Here is a 20,324-nt window from a genome sequence, read left to right as displayed (position 1 = left end):
ATCCGAGCTACCTTTTTTTTTACCATTTCCAGGTCTGTGTGACAGAACGCTGATAAATGAAAACCATTGCGCTTTACAGCCACACAGTATACTGCCGCTAGTGCTGTTTTAAACTGTAGTTATCTTTATCGCAGTGCTTGCTTTGCAGTAGGATAATCAATAAAGCCGTTTCTTTCAAGTCCCTTGACCCTCTTCTTTAAGAAACCCGTCAGTGCACCACTAGTTAAGACAATCACTCTTATATGTAGACGCCATGGAGTGAAGCCATTTGGCATGACAGACTGAATCTAGTTTTATAAATAACATAAAAACATGGTACAAACAAGTCAGCTTTTATTGAGCATTTAGTTTCTGAATGTTACAAGCTGGTTTATTTCAACAGTTGAGATTCATTACCATCTGTTTGGTGTATGATATAAAAACATCCTCAGAGCCTAACTTCAGATCTAAATCCTAACTTGAGATCCATGTATGTGCTTTTAAATATTGATCGAGTCAACGGCTGGAAGTATAGGAGCTTGATATTCTTTGTGAATGGTACAGTATTACTCAAATATTTAAACAACATCAACAGATTGCAAGTTGTGATTCAGATCCGCACAATGAAATGAATGAGAGAAGTAAACCCTCTAAAACTCGCTAATATTTGCAATCCCAGTATGTTATTGTCTTCCAAGTGCAATAAAGAGCAACTCTCAGTTAACAGATTCAGGTGGTTTTTTTCTGCTTCTTCTTCTCTGCCTCCTCCTCTTTCTCCTTCTCGATCTCAGCCACCAGGGTCTCGATTTCCTTGGATTCCAAAATCTGCAAACGGCCAAGAAAAGCAATTATTGGCAGTTAAATAAAAGGTTTAAAAACAAACGTAGAAAACAGATGAAAATGGAATAATTTACAGCAGCTCACCTTCAATGGCTGATTCCGTCTGATGACAGCAAGTTCAATGTTTTTCCCTCCTGACTGGACGACCTGTGAAAAAACAAATACTTTAAGTGACAAGTGACTGCGAATCAGTATATACTAATTCAGTGGTTCACAACTGGTCCAGATTTCTCCTCAGTCATTAGTTCAAGGTCCACACAGTTTAATATATTCAGAGTCATATTTACGTTTGGCCATGTCTTCAAACTAGTTTGCCGTTTCTCTCAAGTAGATGTCTATTAGTCACTCACTCTATAACAGGGATTGGCACTTCAAAATAAAAGCTCTGTGCCGGACACTTCCTGTACTTAAAAATAAAGTGTGTTTTTTACAAACTTGACACGTTTGTGATTCAGTTGTGGTCCATTCAGAATGGACATATGACCCACCAGTTGGAAATCACTGTACTAATTCATGTAGCTTTTGACTCAGGTTGATATTAAGAGCTTGTAAGACAGTTTTGAGAGTATTTAAATGCAAATAAATATAGCAAGAGTCCCAGACTAATGTGACTAATTCAGAAATAATTTACTTAAACAGTTTGACGGAATACTTCACCTCCTAATAATCACTAGTACATCAATACTTAATCCGTGTGACATTGAATTCATGAAGAAAACTTTTTTCACATGCCTCCAGTGAACAAAGACTCCAAAAATTGAGATTTTTTTGATGAACTGAAGTCACAGGTGACTGCATTTAACAACTTAAAAACTGTATGAAAACATCTGTTTAAGAAACTGTTATACAACTCATGCAGTATCATCCAAGTTTCATTTATCCAGTCGTATGTTAGTAAAAGTTAAACAGATAGTCTGTTTCTGTTATTGTGTGACTTTGGTGTTTTAAAGGGTTAGTTTGGATTCAACAAAGTCACACAATAACAGAAACTACTGACTGAGGCAGTGGTCGACCAGCAGCTCCCGTGCTCAGCGAGGGAAACTACTGCTTTTGACAATGGGGTCTGGCTTTAGAAAGAGCATAGAAAAAGTTTTACTTTTAGTTCAGTTTTAAATACTACTGAGAATATGACTGGATAAAAGAGACTTGGGTTATACTGCACAAGCTGTGTAAAAATTTATAAACGGCTGTTTTGATATAATTTTGCCGTTAAACGCAGACCCCAATGACTTCAATTCATCAAGAATTTTCTCAGCTTTGGATTTCTTGTTCACCATGAAAATTCTTGACAAATTCTGTGTAACATGGGGTGTGTAACTAATATACAATGGTCATTTCGGGGGTGAAGTATTCCTTTAAGAGCCATTTTAAAAAATATCACTGACTGTTACAATGAACATACAAGGCCAAATTTTGGCAAGTCACTTTCAGGTTTACATCTGACACAGTGGGTGTAATAAATTCACAAAAAAAAATTGACTTGACAATGTCTGCACCTGATTATTCTTTATTTCACACTACTTGCAGCATACTGTACATAAAAAGACCTTTAAAATGATTTGTATGGCAGCGGAGTAATCCTGTTGTAAAGCAGTTTAGTCATTTTTCAATTTCAATACACAGTATGTAGCTCAGTAAACTCAGAGCAAAGTCAAAGCAAAGACTTAATGTGACCTTACCTCAAGCAAAGCTTTGATAGCCAACTTGATTGCCTCATTGTCCCCAGCAATGGCTTCGTCTGTGTAATTCTTCTCCAGGAACTCCCTCACAGTTTTTGCACTCCGGCCGATTGCGTTTGCCTGATTTAAAATCCATCGTAAGTCAATTTCATGCAGACAAAGGTGATTGGTGTATAAGTGTAAGAAGAACAAATAATGTACAAAGAGCAAATGCACTGACCTTCCAGGCGTGGTAAGTTCCTGACGGGTCTGTCTGATACAGCCTGGGAGTCCCATCGTAGTCAAAGCCAACGATTAAGGCAGAGATGCCAAATGGCCTGCGCCCGTTGCTTTGAGTGTAGCGCTACAAATATTCATTGACATGTAACGCGTTTAGTTTCAGTTTTTGTGTGAACTGTTCTTAAAGCACAAAAACTGAAATTATAAACCATTTTTTCATATTCTGTCTTCCGCTGAATGTGAAATCTGACAGATGCGTTTTGGAAAATCTATAGTAAACAATAAATGAATGGTAAGATGGTTAAGTACCTGTTTCAGTGTGGCTATGTAACGTGTGATGTATTCCACTGTGACTGGGTCCTCAACAGTTAGCCTGTGGCTCTGGCACTCAACCCGAGCTCTGTTTATCACGATACGGGCATCTGCGGTCAGACCTTAAAAACATAGGAAGAGGTTAAACAGCTATGTGACACACAGGTAAAAAAACAAATACATGGTACAGGTAGCTGCAATGTAGTGTTTACAAAAACTAATCTTAGTCCACTATGCCATATCATGAAATGAGTGTCTTATTTAGTCAATGAAAAAGGTTGTTTGAAGTACCTGCAAATGCCATGCAGACATGCTCGTCCAGGGCACATATCTTACGGACAGTCCGTTCCTCCTGCAACTTTGCCACAGATTTCTTCTCAACACCAAGGACGACGATGTCTTTACCTCTGATTCCCACCTGCAAAGACAGAAATCATCACATATTTGTAAAAGAGAACATTTCACTCCCAGAGACTGCCAATTATTTGTTTGGCTTATTAAGTGGTAAGGGACAGAGTTTCAAATCAGCTGACTTAACAAACTGGAGGCGTGTTTCAGTCAAGAGGCATCTGACGGAGGCTCTTAAGTCCTCAGCAAAATTCCCAAATAACTACAAAACAGCCTCAACAGTGAAGTCAACATTGACTACAGTGACACCAGTTTATGAAGGAGAGTCACAGAGCTACATGGACAACACTTAATGGACAAGTTGAGCAGTAAAGGACCACAGTAATCACTGGCTGTGCCCTTGGGAGAAGTGTGTGGAAATTAAAGCTTTATCTATTTATAACTAATAGATTTAAAAAGTGCAATGATGCCAAATAAAAGTAGTTTAGGCTCAAAGTTAAAAAATAAATAAATAAAAAAAATGGTATTTTGATGGTTTTGCTGCCCATCAACACATGTATTGCTGTCAAGTGAGTCTTATTGAATAAAATTGACCTACTTATAATCGCATTGATCCCAAACAATTGCTCTTTCACAAGTTGCAAGTTGTTATATACATTTTTAAGTGTTTAAAAGGCAGTTCTTCCTGAACTTTCAATACAAGCTACCAAGTCAAATTTATTTCTCCAGAGATTATCTGTCACTAAAGCAGCTGAAGCTTAAAGTTAGCTAATGGAACTGTCTTCCTTACTGGCCGAATTTTGTTTATGTAATTATCTGACCGCGTAAAACTCATTTACTGACGTTATTTGCGTTAACTGACTCAATCACACTGAAACTGAAACTATTGTGAGAGTGACACAGCGACATAATGCTAGTGATACTCATTTCATTTACAGTTAACTGTTACGCTATTTATGGAAGTTACAGATTAGCAGCCTATCAAGGTGGTTAAAACTCATAACATTTGAGCACAACAGACTGTGATGAACAACAAAACAAAGCTAAATACATGAGTGCTAAAAGTGCCGGCTAGTCGCTAGCCTAGCCGGTTAGCTAACTGTCGTGTGCTAACGTTAGCTTAAGCATTAGTTTCATTTCAGGACTTACCGCTGTGGAGCCTTTCTTTACAGCTTCTTGTGCATACTCCACTTGGAAGAGATGGCCATCGGGAGAAAATACAGTGATAGCTCTGTCGTATCTTGCCGCCATTGCACTGCAAGACACGTAAACTCACAAGAAAACGGGAGACTTCCACCAAATGATTCAGCTAGTTAGCGATTTGTGAAGCTGCCGTGTGTTGAAAACAGCGCCTGCGCGTGACCTCTGAACTGGGGCGATACCACAACGAGGGTTCGCCGGAGGAAAGTTGAAATAAAATATTTACTAGAATAGTCGCTGTTCTGATTTGTTTTGTGAAATTAATATTTTTAATTTAAAATTTACAATACAAAAAATGCTGCTTCATGTACTCGTTTCATTTCATTTGTTGATGGTTGAGTAATGTGGAATGAGTGTGTAATTTACGTGAAGTTAAACACGTAAAACTAAGACTAAAAACATTGTTATCAGCTACTTTTGCCTAAAAGAGTCCGCATTATTATTAATATTTAATAGAAATATATAAACCCTCCGACTGTGCTCCCCCTTTTTGTTGAGCAGTCCATTTCCCATGGCCTTTTGGACTACATTAGGATTGTTCCACTGCATGAAAAATAGGGGGAGTTGTAATTCAATTAAGCAAATTTATAGGTGCTTTCAACTATATACATTATTTTTTTGAATTATTATGATTTTTATGGATTATATATGAATATCACATCATCTTGTGTAATCAAAATAAAAAATAATCGTCAACTATGTTTTTAAATGTGCCGTACACCCCCCAAAACGGACCGCCGCATTACGAAATTGCATCCTATTCTGAACTGTTTGATCTGAGTTCTACCGATTTGTTAAGTGTGTTAGCTACTTTCGACTTTTATGCTCTAGTTCACTTTAATTTCATAGATCATCACCATGTCGGTGGCATTTGCACCTCACAGGCAGCGTGGGAAGGGTGATATAACACCCGCTGGAATACAAAAGGTAATTCATCTTTTTAGCGCGTCTCAGAATGGAGGCAATGGTATCATACGGTGCTAGCCGTTGAGCTAATCTGTGTAGCAGTGCCCATCCAAGTCCGACTGTGAATAGATCGGGAACAATTTTGCAGGGTCAAAGCGCGGTGAATATGAACCTCTGTGGAGTCAGGGCGCCACGTGTAGACGATGGGTCTTTTGTCGATTTGCTTAATAATTGTATTTCAAATGAATGAGGGCCTGCCGTTTTGTTAGCCAAGGACAGCTAGCTAGCAAGACGCGTCTTTTGTTAGCTAGAAACGCACACTCACATATTACTAAACGCCCCCATCCTCCCCGTTGTTTGCAAATTACCGCAAAAAACCCACCAGAAATCAAAGGGCCAGCCATATATAATCACACCGTGTCACTAATTGTACATTTTGTGTTTCCACACACAACATAAACACGTGATATAAATCTCTGCATTTGCTGTTGCAGTTACTTGACGAAAACAACCAGCTGATCCAGTGTATAATGGACTTCCAGAGTAAAGGCAAAACAGCAGAATGTTCACAGTAAGTTGTTAAAATCTCCTCTTTTCTGTAGCAATTTTAAGTTCACATGAACTCAAAACCTGTACTGATGACTCTCCACCTGCACAGGTATCAACAGATGCTGCACAGAAATTTAGTGTACCTGGCAACGATAGCAGACTCCAATCAGAACATGCAGTCTCTCCTCCCTGCGGTGAGTATCAGTCCATACTGTGTGTTTTGTGTGACTGAATTGTGTATATAACAATGTCACCTCTCTGCATCATGAAATAATGTTGAGCTCTTGTTTTAGCTTATGACCAATACAAGATATGTGGGTATTGGTTCAATTAAATCACCTTAAAAATAATAAAGGAACATTAATAAAAGGAACAATTATGAGCAAAGAGGTTGGTGCAATATTACATTTGTTAAGAAACTGTCATGTTGCACTAATATATCATGTGGTGTTTGTGTTATTTCCCACTCTAAATAACACTAAAAGTCTGAATAGATTAATTGCAAATGTATGTATTGATTTATTTATTTAATTTTTATGTCAAATCCAGTCCAAGTCTTGTATGAAAGGGAACCCCAGCAGTTTAACAGATTGACATCAGTATGTTTGTCATGAAGAATATTACTTATCCTTTAAAAAAAGTTGTATAATGTCTTCGGTGGTTCTCAAGGAAGCTTTTCAAAGTTGGAAAAATAACCCCAGTGATGCCAGAGTTACGGCAAGCATGCAAGGGTTTAATATCTTGCTTTTATATCTTGGTTCTGCTACACTTTTTTTTTTTTACCATTCTTTTTTGTGTAATCTGTGTCGTGTAAGTCCCGCACCTTCATGGTTGTTCAATCCAAATGCACTGGAGTACTCCTCAGAGTGTCAGTGTTACCTCTTGGCCTGTTGTCGATGTTATTTATGGTTGCACCACCAATTGAACTTGTTTTTTGCGCCTAAGTTTGCAAAGGGAGCATTTTTGGTTTTGCTTAGAGACACGTTGTCCTCGTCATATATGTAAAGCTGCAGTAGATCCAACTGAAGTGACTGTTATTTAGGTATTTATAGTGTGTGCTCAGTTTGTTACATCTTTGTGCTTATAGGCTCCCACTGCATTTTCTTCAACACCGTTATTAGTCATTGATGATCCCTGGCTGTGACTATTCAGTATAAGCTATTCAGTGGCTACATGTTGTACTGCATGCCTATTTATTTTCCCTTTTTAAATGCACAGTATCTTTTAAAAGATTGTGTCACACTTGTTTGATTAAGGTACTTCACAGTTCTTCTTGATTTTAATATTGCACACAGAGATCTTGGCTTTTATCTGCTTCTTTCTTGAGTTTTCTCCTTTGAGTGGCTCAGGCTCAGATGTATTTCTAGCCTGCTGATGTGTGTTTTTGTGTTTGTGTTGTGCGCCCGCAGCCGCCCACTCAAAACATGCCCATGGGCCCTGGTGGGATGAACCAAAGTGGACCCCCCCCTCAGCCTCCTCACGGTCACAACATGCCCTCTGAGGGTATGGTCAGCGGTGGCCCTCCAGCCCCACACATGCAGAACCAGATGAATGGACAGATGCCTGGTAAGTGACCCCCCCCCCCCCTCTTCAACTTCCCTCCCTCGTCTTTCTCTCTTTTTTCTTTCCCCTTCTTCTCCCTCAGTCCCTGTCTCACTTGGGTTGCCTAGCAACACCACAGAACTGTGAGGGAGGTCGCTCTGCTGAAGGATGATGTCACCCATTTGCCAGCGCTGGTGGTCTTGGACTTGTCCTTCGTTTGATTGTGGTTATCTTCTCCTCCTGAAGTATTATGTTTTGTTCGCTTGGTTATTGCTTGTGAATTTATACATTTCATTATGTTCTTAAAAAATATGGCTTGAGGGTTTCTTAAAGACACAGATATCTGTTCCACACAGTGATTGTCAATTATGGTAAAAGACTAGGACACCATATTAGAAATCAGAGAATGTTGCAGCTACAAGATTGTTTTTCCACTGGCATGCTAATTTCCACTTAAAGGGACAGTTCATCCCTAAATTAAAATACATATTGTCAACATGGATGTCTTGTCAGCTCTTGGCTGAGCTTTAACGTCAGCTAGCTCAGTGGTGCTAGGCAAGCTAGCAAAAGATGCATGCTTCCTTCTGAGCAGTGATTTGGTTGGTTTTACAAATGTATTTTTTGCCACAAGCAAAGTGCCATCTAGTTCCATGATATGTTCTAAAGAAGGCAGACATCTCTGTGGCCGATATCGCAAACAGTCTGCAACTCCAACCAAAGCAATCTAGATTGTTAAATAGCACTACAGGTAAGAGGTAAAACAGGTATTTTTGATTTTGGGAGTGAACTGTCCCTATGAGCTGTGCCATTCTGTTTCCTGGATTTTCATTCAAAGCTCTAACAGAGAATATGCATATATGACAGTATCATGGTATCACTTCTAAGCTGGGCTTCACCATGATGCTTTGTACTCATATCTGAAATAGCAAATACGTCTGGGGTGTATTCTGTCACTCATGATGTGATTGGTCGCACCAGTTGAAAATAATTGCTTTCATATTTAAGATTATATGCTAGCCTAATATTTCTGAGTGAGCAGCTGCAGAATGTGAATATGAGTTATTTAGATAGACTGCATAAAGTTTGAATGTGTTTTAACAGCATTTCATTGTCACATTATTACTGGAGCCAATTACAATCATGTCTCCATCTTTGATTTAAATTTTTTCTAAATCTTCAACTATATTTATCATCCTTAGTTGCTTGCCCCTGTTTTGTCCCCGTCAGATTAAAACTTAACAAATATAGCCTATTTAAAGTGTGACCTAAATGATTAATCAATGGACAACACTGAATGAGTCTTTACTGTAGAGATGTACGATATTGGATTTTTTGCCGATACCTGATATGCCGATATGTTGCAACTCATTTGACCGATAACTGATATCGATACATCAGTGTTTCTCCCGACCTAATTTTATTGATAATCACGTCTCCTCTGTAGTGGAATTAACATCATATTATGCATGCATACTCTTATCGTGATGGCCCACCAGCAGATGGAGACATGAAATACAATGCTTTTCAATGTATGTGTTATTTGTTCATTTTGCAAAACAAGAAAAAAGCATGCCATTTTAAAGCCAATATTGGCTGATACTGATGACATGCCAATATTATTGTACATCCCTCCTTATTTCACTAACTTTTTGACACTTTACCCACTCTGACTCGTGCTTCTTTTTTTTTTTAATAAGATAAATATGCACAGTCTGCGTATAAGCCGACATATACATGACAAATTTATCATAATCCTGCCAAGCTCCAGCAGCAAAGCTCACAATCCCAATTATTAATATTTCTATGTCCACCGGATTAAAATGGAGACTCTGCCTTTAATTTACCTGTTGCCATGGTGAATCGTAGTATGGGCACTCCATTGATGACACTTTTTTCATTCACTGCACATGAGCTTAAGTCAGAGTGAACATACTCAGAGTTAAATGAACTGACTTTGCTCATGAGAGAAAAAAAAGTCCCAAAAAGTTAATAACTAATAACTAATTATGGCGAAAAGGTAGTTTCTTGCAGAATTAAGATAAAAATACTCACAAACGAAAAAACACTTCTGGTTGCTGATAAGTGGTGCTTAACTTTTGATTTAACACTAAAAATTTAAACCCTCGGCACGCAAGTAGACAGATGCGCGACTCAGAGCAGCATGTGTCACTGACACCAGACTCAGAGCGCAGCAGACTGGTGGAAAATGTCACCATCAGCATATTATGTTACATCAATAAAATCTATTTTATCATTATTTTGAGTCACATTGTTGAAAGAATTTAGTCGTCTGTGTTCAAGCAGGATAATAGGTCTCCATTCACTGCACGTCGGGCTTTCTATTTCCTTGTCGGAGACGGGATTGGTGTTGCATTCAAGGTCCCCCAAAAAAATGGGAGAAAAAAAGGCAGAACATTCGGGAAAGAAAATTCACAATCGAATCCCGTGCCATCGCATGTGTTTTACATATAGTGTTGGCATGGGCGTTAGTGACTGATAGAAATCTGTCTGCGTTTATATGTGAAAGAATCTGTTGCTTTTGTGGATAGATCAGCTTTAAATACTGAATAGTGAATGAAAAGAAGATGCAAACACAAATGAACTGGTTAGACAGGTGCAGATGATTTATAACCCTAACCTACTGTTTGGGTGAACCACAAACCTCTAACACCAAGGTGATTGGTTTTATTTTTCACTTGTCATTCCTGTTATATAGAAGCACAGCCAACAGTTGTTCACACAGCAACACAGTGCACATATCACAACTTGATGGAAATTACACATAAGTATGAGTGCTAAATATTTATGTGTTTTTTAAAAGAGAGTCATGAATCATTTCTGCTGTTGTTTTCCAGGGCCTAATCACATGCCCATGCAAGGTCCCGGTCCAGGCCCCAACCAGCCCCCAAACATGCCCAGTGGCTCTATGAATATGCCCCCCAGCAGCCATGGCTCGATGGGTGGGTACAATCACACCGTCCCTTCTTCCCAGGGCATACCAGCTCAGAGCCAAATGAACATGACCCAGGGCCAGCCCATGGGAAACTATGGGCCTCGGCCAAACATGAACATGCAGCCCAACCAAGGTAAAACAACTCATTTGTTAGTTTCTCTTTGCTTGTATTGATTTGCAGTGCCTTATCACCGGTCTCATTGGTGCTTCCTGCACCTGCGCTTGATAAGCCACATACTGCTTGTATGTTTTTTTTTCTACCTAGTACAAGTTAGAGAGTTAACTCTTTGTTGGTGCACCACAGGCCCCATGATGCACCAGCAGCCTCCCTCTCAGCAGTATAACATGCCTCCTGGTGGTGGTGGACAGCACTACCAAGGACAGCAGAACCCAATGGGCATGATGGGCCAGGTCAACCAAGGGAACCACGTCATGGGCCAGAGGCCGATGCCGCCCTACAGACCCCCACAGCAAGGTACTCCCCTCAGAGTGTGTCTGTTAAGTGTGCAAGTCGTGAGTGTTGGTCTTTCTTCTCCCTAACCCGCCCTCCTGCATTTCTGACTCCTGTTCTTCTCAATTTCCTCTATTTCCACTTCTGTAGCTCACAGACATCTTGATGACTAAACATGTAACCTAAAGCCTCCAATTATCAAACTAGTCAAGTGACCAAAAGAAAAGCTTTCTAACAAGAGCTAGCGGCAAGGAATCCATCCTCTCCACTCTTCCCCTCACACAACCGATCCAACAACACCTTGAATCTACTTGTGTGTATGTTGTGTGTATGTGTATGTAGGACCCCCTCAGCAGTACCCAGGGCAGGAAGACTACTATGGGGACCAGTACAGTCACGCAGGACAGGGAGCCTCAGAAGGTAGGAGAACCCTCCAGTCACTTGGAGAAAATCAACCAAAAAAAAAAAAAAAAGAGCCCAGGAGTTGTGTTAAAACACAAATGATGCAAAGAGACTATGACAAAACCAATATGTCAGTTTCAGTCAGTGACTTTGGGCTCTATCAAAAAATCACAATGCGGCCTCTAATTTAATGAAAACATCCACATGCCAGAGTGCACCCTAATCAGAAAGGTGCTGCAGTCCATGGATAAGTTAGCTCTAAACAGTCCGGTAATGCCATCCCCTGTAATTGCTCCACTTATTAAAAGACAAGTCAGGGACAGAGTCTTGTGTGAGTCTCAATGGCTTAAGTTGCATTAAGGTAAAATGTCCTATTCTCATTTAAAAATGCCATAATAGTTTTATAACTCCGTGGCATGCGACTTGTATGCATGTGTGGATCAGCAGGCAGATTATTCACGTTGTCAGTTTCCATTTAAGTGAAGCGGACGGCCGCTCTGTGTAGACACACAGATTTTGTGCACGCTGATTTGCAGAGACGCAGCGTCAGTGACTTATAACCAACTCTTATTGAGTAAAAATGCCACCACTGCATTATCCTCTAAATATAACACTTGATGTACTGCCAGTTTCCTCCATGTTGGTGTGTTGTGGGGTGGTATTATTCCATTAGCAGCCACGCTGAAAGATCAAAGATCCAACTCCTTCTCTTTCTTTGTCCAATTAACATTTACTTATTTGTTGTTTGTTTTGTTTTGTTTATTTTTTTCTCTACTGACTACACTATTTTCCTTTTGCCCTTTCAAACACACATGTTTTCCTTTCTTGAAGTAAAGACAGTCCAGCCATTTAAAAAAACAACACGAGTTCTTAAAGCACGGCTGGCTCAGAGATTGCTGTCTGCTTTGCTGTTGCGCTGTAGTTGTCAACTTGTTGCTCACATTTCCTGCCGTTGCCCCCCCCCCTCCACCCCCCCTGAAGGTAATGCCCAGTATGGCCAACAGCAGGAAGCATACCAGCAAGGCCCTCCCCAGCAGCAGGGCTACCCTCCTCAGCAGCAGTACCCGGGTCAACAGGGCTACCCACCACAGCAGCAGGGTTACGGTGAGTTGCCTCCTCTGGAATATTCGTCCTGCAGGAGGCACTATCAGCTCTTTGGCTAGCTTTTTTTAACAGTTGAATACTAATTCCTCCTGAGTGAGTTGGTGGTTACTGCCCCTTGGAAATGTAACGGTGCCAAATGCATGTCAAGACATCATCAAGAGCAAGGAATTAAAGAACCACCTTAATGAATGGTTGGGGGATTGGAGCTTGGTGGAAGAGAAATTTAATCAGTATAGTGGTGGCTGGCACCGCATTAGCATTTCTCCTGGTGCTTTAGTTTGATATGACACACTGTTCTGAGGGAGTGGGAGAGGAGCTTTGGCTGATGGGTACAGACATTGGGCAAAGTGTGTGCAGACTGTCAGCCAAACATTTTATACTCCTTGCATTTTAGCACCTTGGATAGGGCTGAAACTAACGCTTATTTTCATCACCGATTAATCTGCCCTTTACTTTGTTGATTAATCGTTTTGTCAATAAAATGTCAGAGAATAGTGAAATGTAACTTTTCTTGACACAAGATGACATCTTCATATGGTAGTCCAAAAATCCAAAGCTACACAGTTTATTCTCATGTATGACAAAGAAAAGCTTCAAAATTTTTAGAAGTAAGAATCATGAAACCAACAAATGTTTCTTTTCTGCTTGAAAAAATGACCAAAACTGATTGATTGTCAAAATAGTTGGCAATTAATTGACTAATTGTTACAGCTCAAATGTTGGATAAATACTTAGGTAATGTGTAAATATCCTAAAATTAGAAAACATACATATTAAAGAATATATGTGCAAGTTAAGTTAAGTTGTGGAAGTTTTTTTATTATTATTATTTTTTTTTTTTCCTGAAAGTGGTTGAACTTTTTATCTTTGTTGAAACATTTCAAGATACTAAGCAGTCGCCATGCCAGCAGCTTTCATTTTCAAGGCCCACTCCCAAACTAGTACCGCGACATGCAGCACCGCGACGTGTAGTACCGTACCCAGCCCCGCCCCACACACACATATATGAACCTGACCCTTGACACATCCCCAAGGCCCGACCCAAAACAGCAAATCCTATGATCACCATGGGCTGTTCAAATCATTTGGTAAGCAGGGTGTTTACATGTCCTTAAATGTAAGGCCTTAAAAAGTCTAAAATTGCCTTAAATTCAGATTCGAAAAAAATTCTCCAGCCTGACAAACCCAATGACCGTTTAGAATCATTGGACAGACCGAAGATTTCCAATAATAAATAGCATTTTGGACAGTACAGCAATGAGGTTTTATTTTCTATTTACATTAAACTTAAACTCACCCGGTTGTTTTCATTTTTCCTTACTGTTCGTTTTGAACTGACATCAGTGTGTTTACTTGGAAAGAGCACTTACACGTATGTGTCACACACACACACACACACACACACACACACACACGCACACATATATATATAATGTGTATTTCCATTGCAGGTTTGGTCTTAAATTTCATATAAGGTGGTATAAAAAAGGTCTTAAATTTAACTTTGCTATATCTGTAGACACCTTGGTTAGGCAGCATGTTGAAAGTGATCATTTTGGGACATTGAATACATGTAAAACTAACATATTTTAAAACAAAGGTAATTAAAAAATACAATTTAATTATTGTTTTTGCTTATTTTTATAATATATAGCAGCAAATGTATTATTTATTTATATATATTGATCATACAACACCTGCGATCTGACCTGCATGTTCTTTTTTTTTTTAATCCAGAACTGAATCTAGAAATAAAATTAAGACAAAATGCCACTCATGTAGCACCTTTATTGCAGGTCACTCATCAGGTAGTCAACCTGACTCAGCAACACACTTTGGAGCTCATGAATGTACAAAAAAAAACCTGAATTTATAAAAAAGTCTCTTAAGACTTAAGTTTGAACACTTCATTGACTTATCCTTATTCCACCCTTTATTTTGTAACTTAAGAGCATCCACAAAAGCATCCACACTTTGGGATTTCACTACAAAGAATACAGAGTTAGTATTTAGGCTCCTGCAGGTCTTTGGTCTTTTTCTTCATCCCATTTTTTGGTACTGGAACTTTCCATCACTCACCCTCTGTCTGAGCCAGAGCTCATGTTAGTAATGAGCTAGCGGAGAGGCAGAGGCTGTGAGGTGAGATCCATCTGGCACACACACATGCCTTCTCTCGCAGGCCCCCACAAGGTTATGCTCAACAGCATAAGGCATTATGAGCTCCTAACGATGCTGCGTGGGCCTCATTTGACTTCAGCCACCGTCAGGCTTTGCGTGGTCCTCCACAGCACCTGCATAGATAGCTACAGCGTACGGGGGCTGATAAAGTGATTTTTTTTTTCCTTTTTTTAATGAAGGCTGCTCCTCTAATGAAGACCAACAGAATCTTGATGCCTCCTTGCATTAGGGAACCACTGCCCGACTCCAGCCCAACTCACTCATTCTCATTCATTACTGAGTCAGACGTGGAGGCAGCCTAAACAAATGGGCCTGACATATCCGCCATCCTCTCTCAGTCATCCATCAGCTTTTTTATTGCAGCCCATTAGTGATAGTAAACTAACAGGGATTCCCTAGAGTTCTCAGAGGAACAAGTAGGAAAAAGAAATGGTTAATGAGCAAAACTCAGTCCCTTTCCACACTGGGTTCTTTTGTTTGAGTCTAAACCTGAGTTCGATAGTCCCATCTATTTCTAAGCTGGTGACAAGAGTGACAATAGGACTGTGTTAAGAGAAAAGTTCACAACAACCCCTTTTTTATCATGTGTCACTCATCAAGTTGGGTGCTAGTGTTGTTCACTGCTCATATGTCAGTGGGTGCGTTTCCACCTCTTTTAATGTGCATTTTCAATTAAGTGGAAACACCACAAATTAGAATAAACCTTGAAATATCTCAAAGTTTTTCACTTGGTTAGTTGTAATGATAAAAGGTCAATGTGATTTAAGTGCAAAGGAAAGGGTCAGCAAAAAAATAATGATGTAGTTATGCCGTAGCCTACGCACATGGCCTACATTGTTGTGAGCATTTATACTTGTGCAGTGGTGTGTCTGTGTCACTCTGCAGTTACACCTCCAAAACACTAGTCTGCAGGGGAGGTTACTGCAGAGTGCTGTAAACTTTAGTTGATTCAGAACACACATTAAACGCACATTAAACACACATTAAACATGGCTTAACAGCAACAGTTACAAACACAAGTACACAAATCAGCTTCACTATAACTCGCAGCATTCACAGACAAACACTTACCTTTATCTGGACATGTTTTCCCCACATGAATGTACAAAAAAAACCTGAGTTAAGTTTGAACACTTAATTGACTTATCCCTGTTCCACACTTTATTTTGTAACTTAAGAGCATCCACACTTTGGGATTTCACTACAAAGAATACGGAGTTAGTTAGCGACGAGCGGAGATTCCTTCTACTCACATGAAGCCTGGATAAATCACACACAAGACTTAAAATGCTATTTTTGTGGAGGATTTATTGTCTTCAGAATTTATTTTATTTTATCTGTGAAATTAAAGTAAATAAAAGCTTTGTTTCCACTGAGGGAAATGGTTTCAGCTTACAAAAATAGACAAGAGGTCTGCATGGCTGCGACGTGTAGTTACATTTCTGGGGAGTGGCACATCAGGCTACGGCCTAGGCTACGATGTAGGCTTTATGTAGACGCAGAGCCTACTGTGTCGATTCAGTGTAGATATATAAACCCCGCTTTATGCACACAGGGCTGTTACCAGAAATCTTCTAAGGGTCGTTTAAAACTCTACCTCTGTTATTATACATCCATTGTTTTCCTTCATTTGAGGTTTTACTAGTGCTCTACTTGAACCAACTCCCAATATTATTTGCAATATTTGCACAGTAGTGGAAGAAAAAGCACAGAAACTTGAATTTTCTTTTGCCAATTTTCTGAAAATTCAGTTAAAATGTGAAACCTTATTGGTGTCGTACTTAGTATCCCACTTCCTAAGGGTTTGTTTGGTTGGTTGGTTTTTTGCATTACCAAATTTTTAAACCTCTCCTATATTAAACTAAACCCTCCGGTGTGAACAGTGCCAGTGTGGTGCCAGAAACCAAACCTGCTGTTGCAGACAGGTTAGAAGCAGCAGCTTTTTAGAGCGTTTGTGTTGACTTTGCCCAACAGCATTTTCAAATTGCCTCTGTCAAACATACATGAATGTAAATCCAGCTGTCAACGTCTATCACAGGCCCCTCCCAAAGTGCCCCAGGACAGTATCCTAACTATCCTCAGGGGCAGGGACAGCAGTATGGGGCCTATCGCCCTCCTCAGCCAGGACCCCCACAGGGCCAGCAGCAACGCCCCTATGGCTATGACCAGGTGAGTATAACCACAGCACCAGACAGTCACAGAGACTTGTTGATACATAGGTCATAGTTTGATCCCTAATGTGTTTGTTGCCAGACGTAGCTGTATGTAATGTGTAGTGAGAACAGAGACCAATGTAAGTGAAGTTAGAAGGTAGGATATTTTGCATGCTGTCATCATATTGAGGGGTTAAATCTGTTCTTCCTGAAAGAGTGTATGTAATACTGTTGTCTTTGACTTGTTAATTTGAGTCTTGGTTATATATCCTGGCTAATATGGTTTTGCCAATTCAGTGAAATATGAGGGCTATAAGAGGATTCTTCCTTAAACTGAATGTAAACTTGCTCTGGTGTTTAAAGGGAGATCTATTTGTTGCCCTGTATTTCCTGTGGTCTTATGTGGGAACCACAGCTACACTTTGATATCTTTATCTTTGAATATTCAGGGGCACATGAGGAAATAAAGACCCGGGGATTTGAACCCCTGACTAGCTCTGTAAGAAGCAAAGGTAATGGTTGCTGTGAAGACCTCAACGTTCAATCTAGACGTTTGACCACCTAGCCTTAATTTACATTTGTTATGTTTCTTCTGTCTCTTCTTTTTTTTCTTTATCTTTTCTTCCATCTTTCTCTTTTTCTTTTCTCTTCTTTTTGTCCTACTTTTTATTTTGTGATTAACCAGGGGTCGAATTGTAAGTTACGAGGTCCAGAAACACAGCATGCTTAGTCCTACAGTGAGACAGCCAACAGCTTAGTGCTTTGGCTGCGTCCTTAATCCGGTTTTAAATGACTATTGTGCTTATAACAGTCAAATGTTTGAATTGAAATGTTTTTGTATATCAGACTGTCAAAATCATAGTTTGTTTTCTAAATTTACTTCGACCCCTGTTTAGAAAATCATCACACAAGTGTCCACTATTGAATAAGGAATATCTTGTGTCCTCAGCCATGTTGCTGCTGAAACCTGAGGTATAAAGTTAGAGCTGTCAAGTTGTGAGGCCATGCTGCCACCTGCTGGTCAATACCAGCAAATGCAGCCATATATCATGGTTTGCATTATGATATGGTTGAAACCACAGATGTTTGTTCGTACCCTATTGAGATTTGTGAATAAAAGCTTTACTCTGCTTTCTCTGAGAAGGTCAGTAACATGAGTCTGTCACTTTTCTCTCCACAGGGCCAATATGGAAATTACCAGCAATGAGAGATGGTCACAGCAACCCACACAGCTCTGTTCTGATCTCTGTCTGAGCTTTGACCTCTGGTCAGCAGCTAAGCAGACTTTAAATGATGGTTGTAGCTCACTGAGATTCCCTCAGACACGAACATACAACACTCGAAAATACAAGATAACGTTCCCCCCCCTCTCTCTCTCTCTTTGGGCTCTTATCCTTGCCTAAAAAAGTGTATTCTGTTACATCGACTTGATAATGTCAAAGTCCATGACTCACCCTCTGGTCCAGTATGTCTCAAAGCAGCAATGCCTTAAAAATGGAACTGCCTTATCCTTTAGCATTGCAGATTGTGAAACGGGCTAACACAAATTTTGGATATCAGAGATGATTTAAATGTACAGTTTCAATCTACTGTGGTGCATTGTTTCTCTGTCCTTCAGCTCCTTGTTCATAAGAAGCAATAATGCCAGCAGTAGGGAAAATGTGTGGGGGCTCGGAGATGAAATAATGCACCAGACAAACTTCCCGCTAGGCCATGGTACGTGTCTTGATGTATGTGATGATGTACAAATATATTTTATGCTTTTTAGATCAAGCTAACTTTGTATAAGACATTGGAAACTAGTACTAAAGCTGTGTTGTTTATTTCATGAAGTGTATGTGTCAATGTTTTTTTAAATGATGATCCCATCCAGCACTTTTTTTTTTTTTTTTGTTCTTTTTTTTTTTTATTTTTGTTGTGTTGAATTGTGTAACTATACAATTGGATCTGCTACGTCAGCGATATGGGCACTGTGTGAATTCTTTGTGTAAAAACTTTCAGTGACATGCACGGAAATTCCTTGAAGGACAAATACGAACATCATGCTTGGAATTTGAACATGCTCAATGTCTGACCACACGCAAAACAGATTCCGAGTTTTTAAAAAATCGATATGAAATTTCAATCTTGATTTTTTTTTTTTTGTTAACCACATAACCTGACAGAATAATGGCAATCAGCCTTTATTTGACCCATGTGCCCGAAGAGGTGATGTGTAGCAGATGCTGCTGCAAATTGTAAGTCAGTGCTCTCTGGAGCTTTTTTTTTTTTTTTTTTTCTGTACAAGCACCTCAGTCTTGTCCGATGACTGCAAATTGGTGAATGGGAAAAATTCGTATAATAAATATTTCTGACAAGTACATTTTTTTAACGTCTTGACTATGCTGGAATCCCCTTTTCCCTTTGAATAAACGTCTAAGTTGATGTCATTCAAATAGTGTTGTGTGTGAATAATAAAGATTGTTACTGTCAAATATGTAACATAAGATGTGAAAATAATGTTCTCAAATGGATTCCTTAATTTCACAGTAAAGACTGGTTGTGCAGTTTTATATCACTGGCTTGATATCTGTTTTATGGTGCATACTTTATTGATCCCATATGTACAGCGGCGTAAAGAAGAGGAACTCATTGTCCTCCGATATTGTTTATATGGCTGTTTTAATATTTGGCATCCTGCACCCCATTCAAGTGGTCACATTTGTGTCATGGCAATGTATAACTGTACATTACAATAAATTGGAAGAATCTTTAATATATTTTTTGACTTGTGTTATTTATAGCATTTGAGCTTTTTTGTGGCGATAGAATCACTCATCATGGCGACAACATAAACAAGATGTGCACTATTGGTGCCGTCATAATGTGACAGTATGATATAATTGTTTTGTCTTCATCCGCTATCTGGTAATCAGTTTCCAACTGATAATGACCCTGCACCGCTCAGCAGCATGTCTGCTTTGTCCAGATGCATCCAGAGAGGTCCAGAGCACATTTACACCCAAAATTACCTTCCGTGTCCCTCTTTCCCCTTCTGCTCCCTCCAGAGAGGGAGAGGGACTACCTGTCACATTGGGGGGAGTGATACAGATGGTACACCAGATGTGTGGCCGAAGCACGTGATGGGAGAGTGGTGTTGGTGTTAAGAGGGCCACAGACTGCTTGGGTTGCCTTGGTGCAGATGATGAGTGTGTGTATACGTGTGTGTGTGGGTGAGTGCAGCAGAGGTGCTTTAAGAAAAGAAGCAAGTGTGAACTTTTTAAGTGTGCCTACGTATAAAATTTGTATGTGCATTCGTGTACCCCCGCTCAGGTTTAGTGGCATCTCCTAGTCACCCCACCATCCTGCTGCTCCACAGCTGGCCGCCCCACCCTTCCCAGCTGCCACTGGGGCTCCCCCCGGCCCCTTTGCTTGGCAGAGCTGGCGTTTTGGGCGCTCCCCCACCAGTCCTCCCTGGCAGCTGCTGCCCTCAGCTGCGCTCTCGCAGACGGTATTGGGGTCGGACAAAG

General features: G+C 39.9%; 2 protein-coding genes across 4 annotated transcripts; one reads left to right on the top strand and one right to left on the bottom strand.

Annotated features, from left to right (window-relative positions):
• Positions 1-316: 316 nt before the first annotated feature.
• psma8 (proteasome 20S subunit alpha 8) lies at positions 317-4,732 on the bottom strand. The gene is made up of 7 exons (XM_033636416.2): positions 4,527-4,732; positions 3,321-3,447; positions 3,027-3,151; positions 2,719-2,841; positions 2,499-2,618; positions 904-966; positions 317-804 (listed from the first exon to the last, which is right to left on the bottom strand). The coding sequence occupies exons 1-7, from the start codon at positions 4,626-4,628 to the stop codon at positions 709-711; spliced, it is 756 nt and encodes a 251-aa protein (XP_033492307.1). The 5' UTR covers positions 4,629-4,732; the 3' UTR covers positions 317-708.
• A 583-nt stretch (positions 4,733-5,315) lies between these two features.
• Positions 5,316-19,574, top strand: ss18 (SS18 subunit of BAF chromatin remodeling complex). Of its 3 annotated transcripts, XM_033637367.2 has the most exons (11): positions 5,316-5,504; positions 5,978-6,054; positions 6,142-6,226; positions 7,442-7,598; positions 10,430-10,660; positions 10,832-11,002; positions 11,321-11,398; positions 12,362-12,484; positions 16,701-16,831; positions 17,265-17,327; positions 17,996-19,574. In XM_033637367.2, the coding sequence occupies exons 1-10, from the start codon at positions 5,436-5,438 to the stop codon at positions 17,280-17,282; spliced, it is 1,140 nt and encodes a 379-aa protein (XP_033493258.1). In that variant the 5' UTR covers positions 5,316-5,435; the 3' UTR covers positions 17,283-17,327; positions 17,996-19,574. The 3 variants fall into 3 exon arrangements, with proteins under 3 accessions (XP_033493258.1, XP_033493257.1, XP_033493259.1); XM_033637366.2 differs by lacking the exon at positions 17,265-17,327 and having other exon boundaries at positions 5,317-5,504; XM_033637368.2 differs by lacking the exons at positions 11,321-11,398; positions 17,265-17,327 and having other exon boundaries at positions 5,319-5,504.
• The last annotated feature ends 750 nt before the right edge of the window (positions 19,575-20,324 follow it).

Source organism: Epinephelus lanceolatus, chromosome 12 (genome assembly GCF_041903045.1).
Source record: "Epinephelus lanceolatus isolate andai-2023 chromosome 12, ASM4190304v1, whole genome shotgun sequence".
NCBI classification, from domain to species: domain Eukaryota; kingdom Metazoa; phylum Chordata; class Actinopteri; order Perciformes; family Serranidae; genus Epinephelus; species Epinephelus lanceolatus.
Note: the sequence above shows the minus strand (reverse complement) of the source record. Positions and strands in the feature narration are given on the sequence as shown.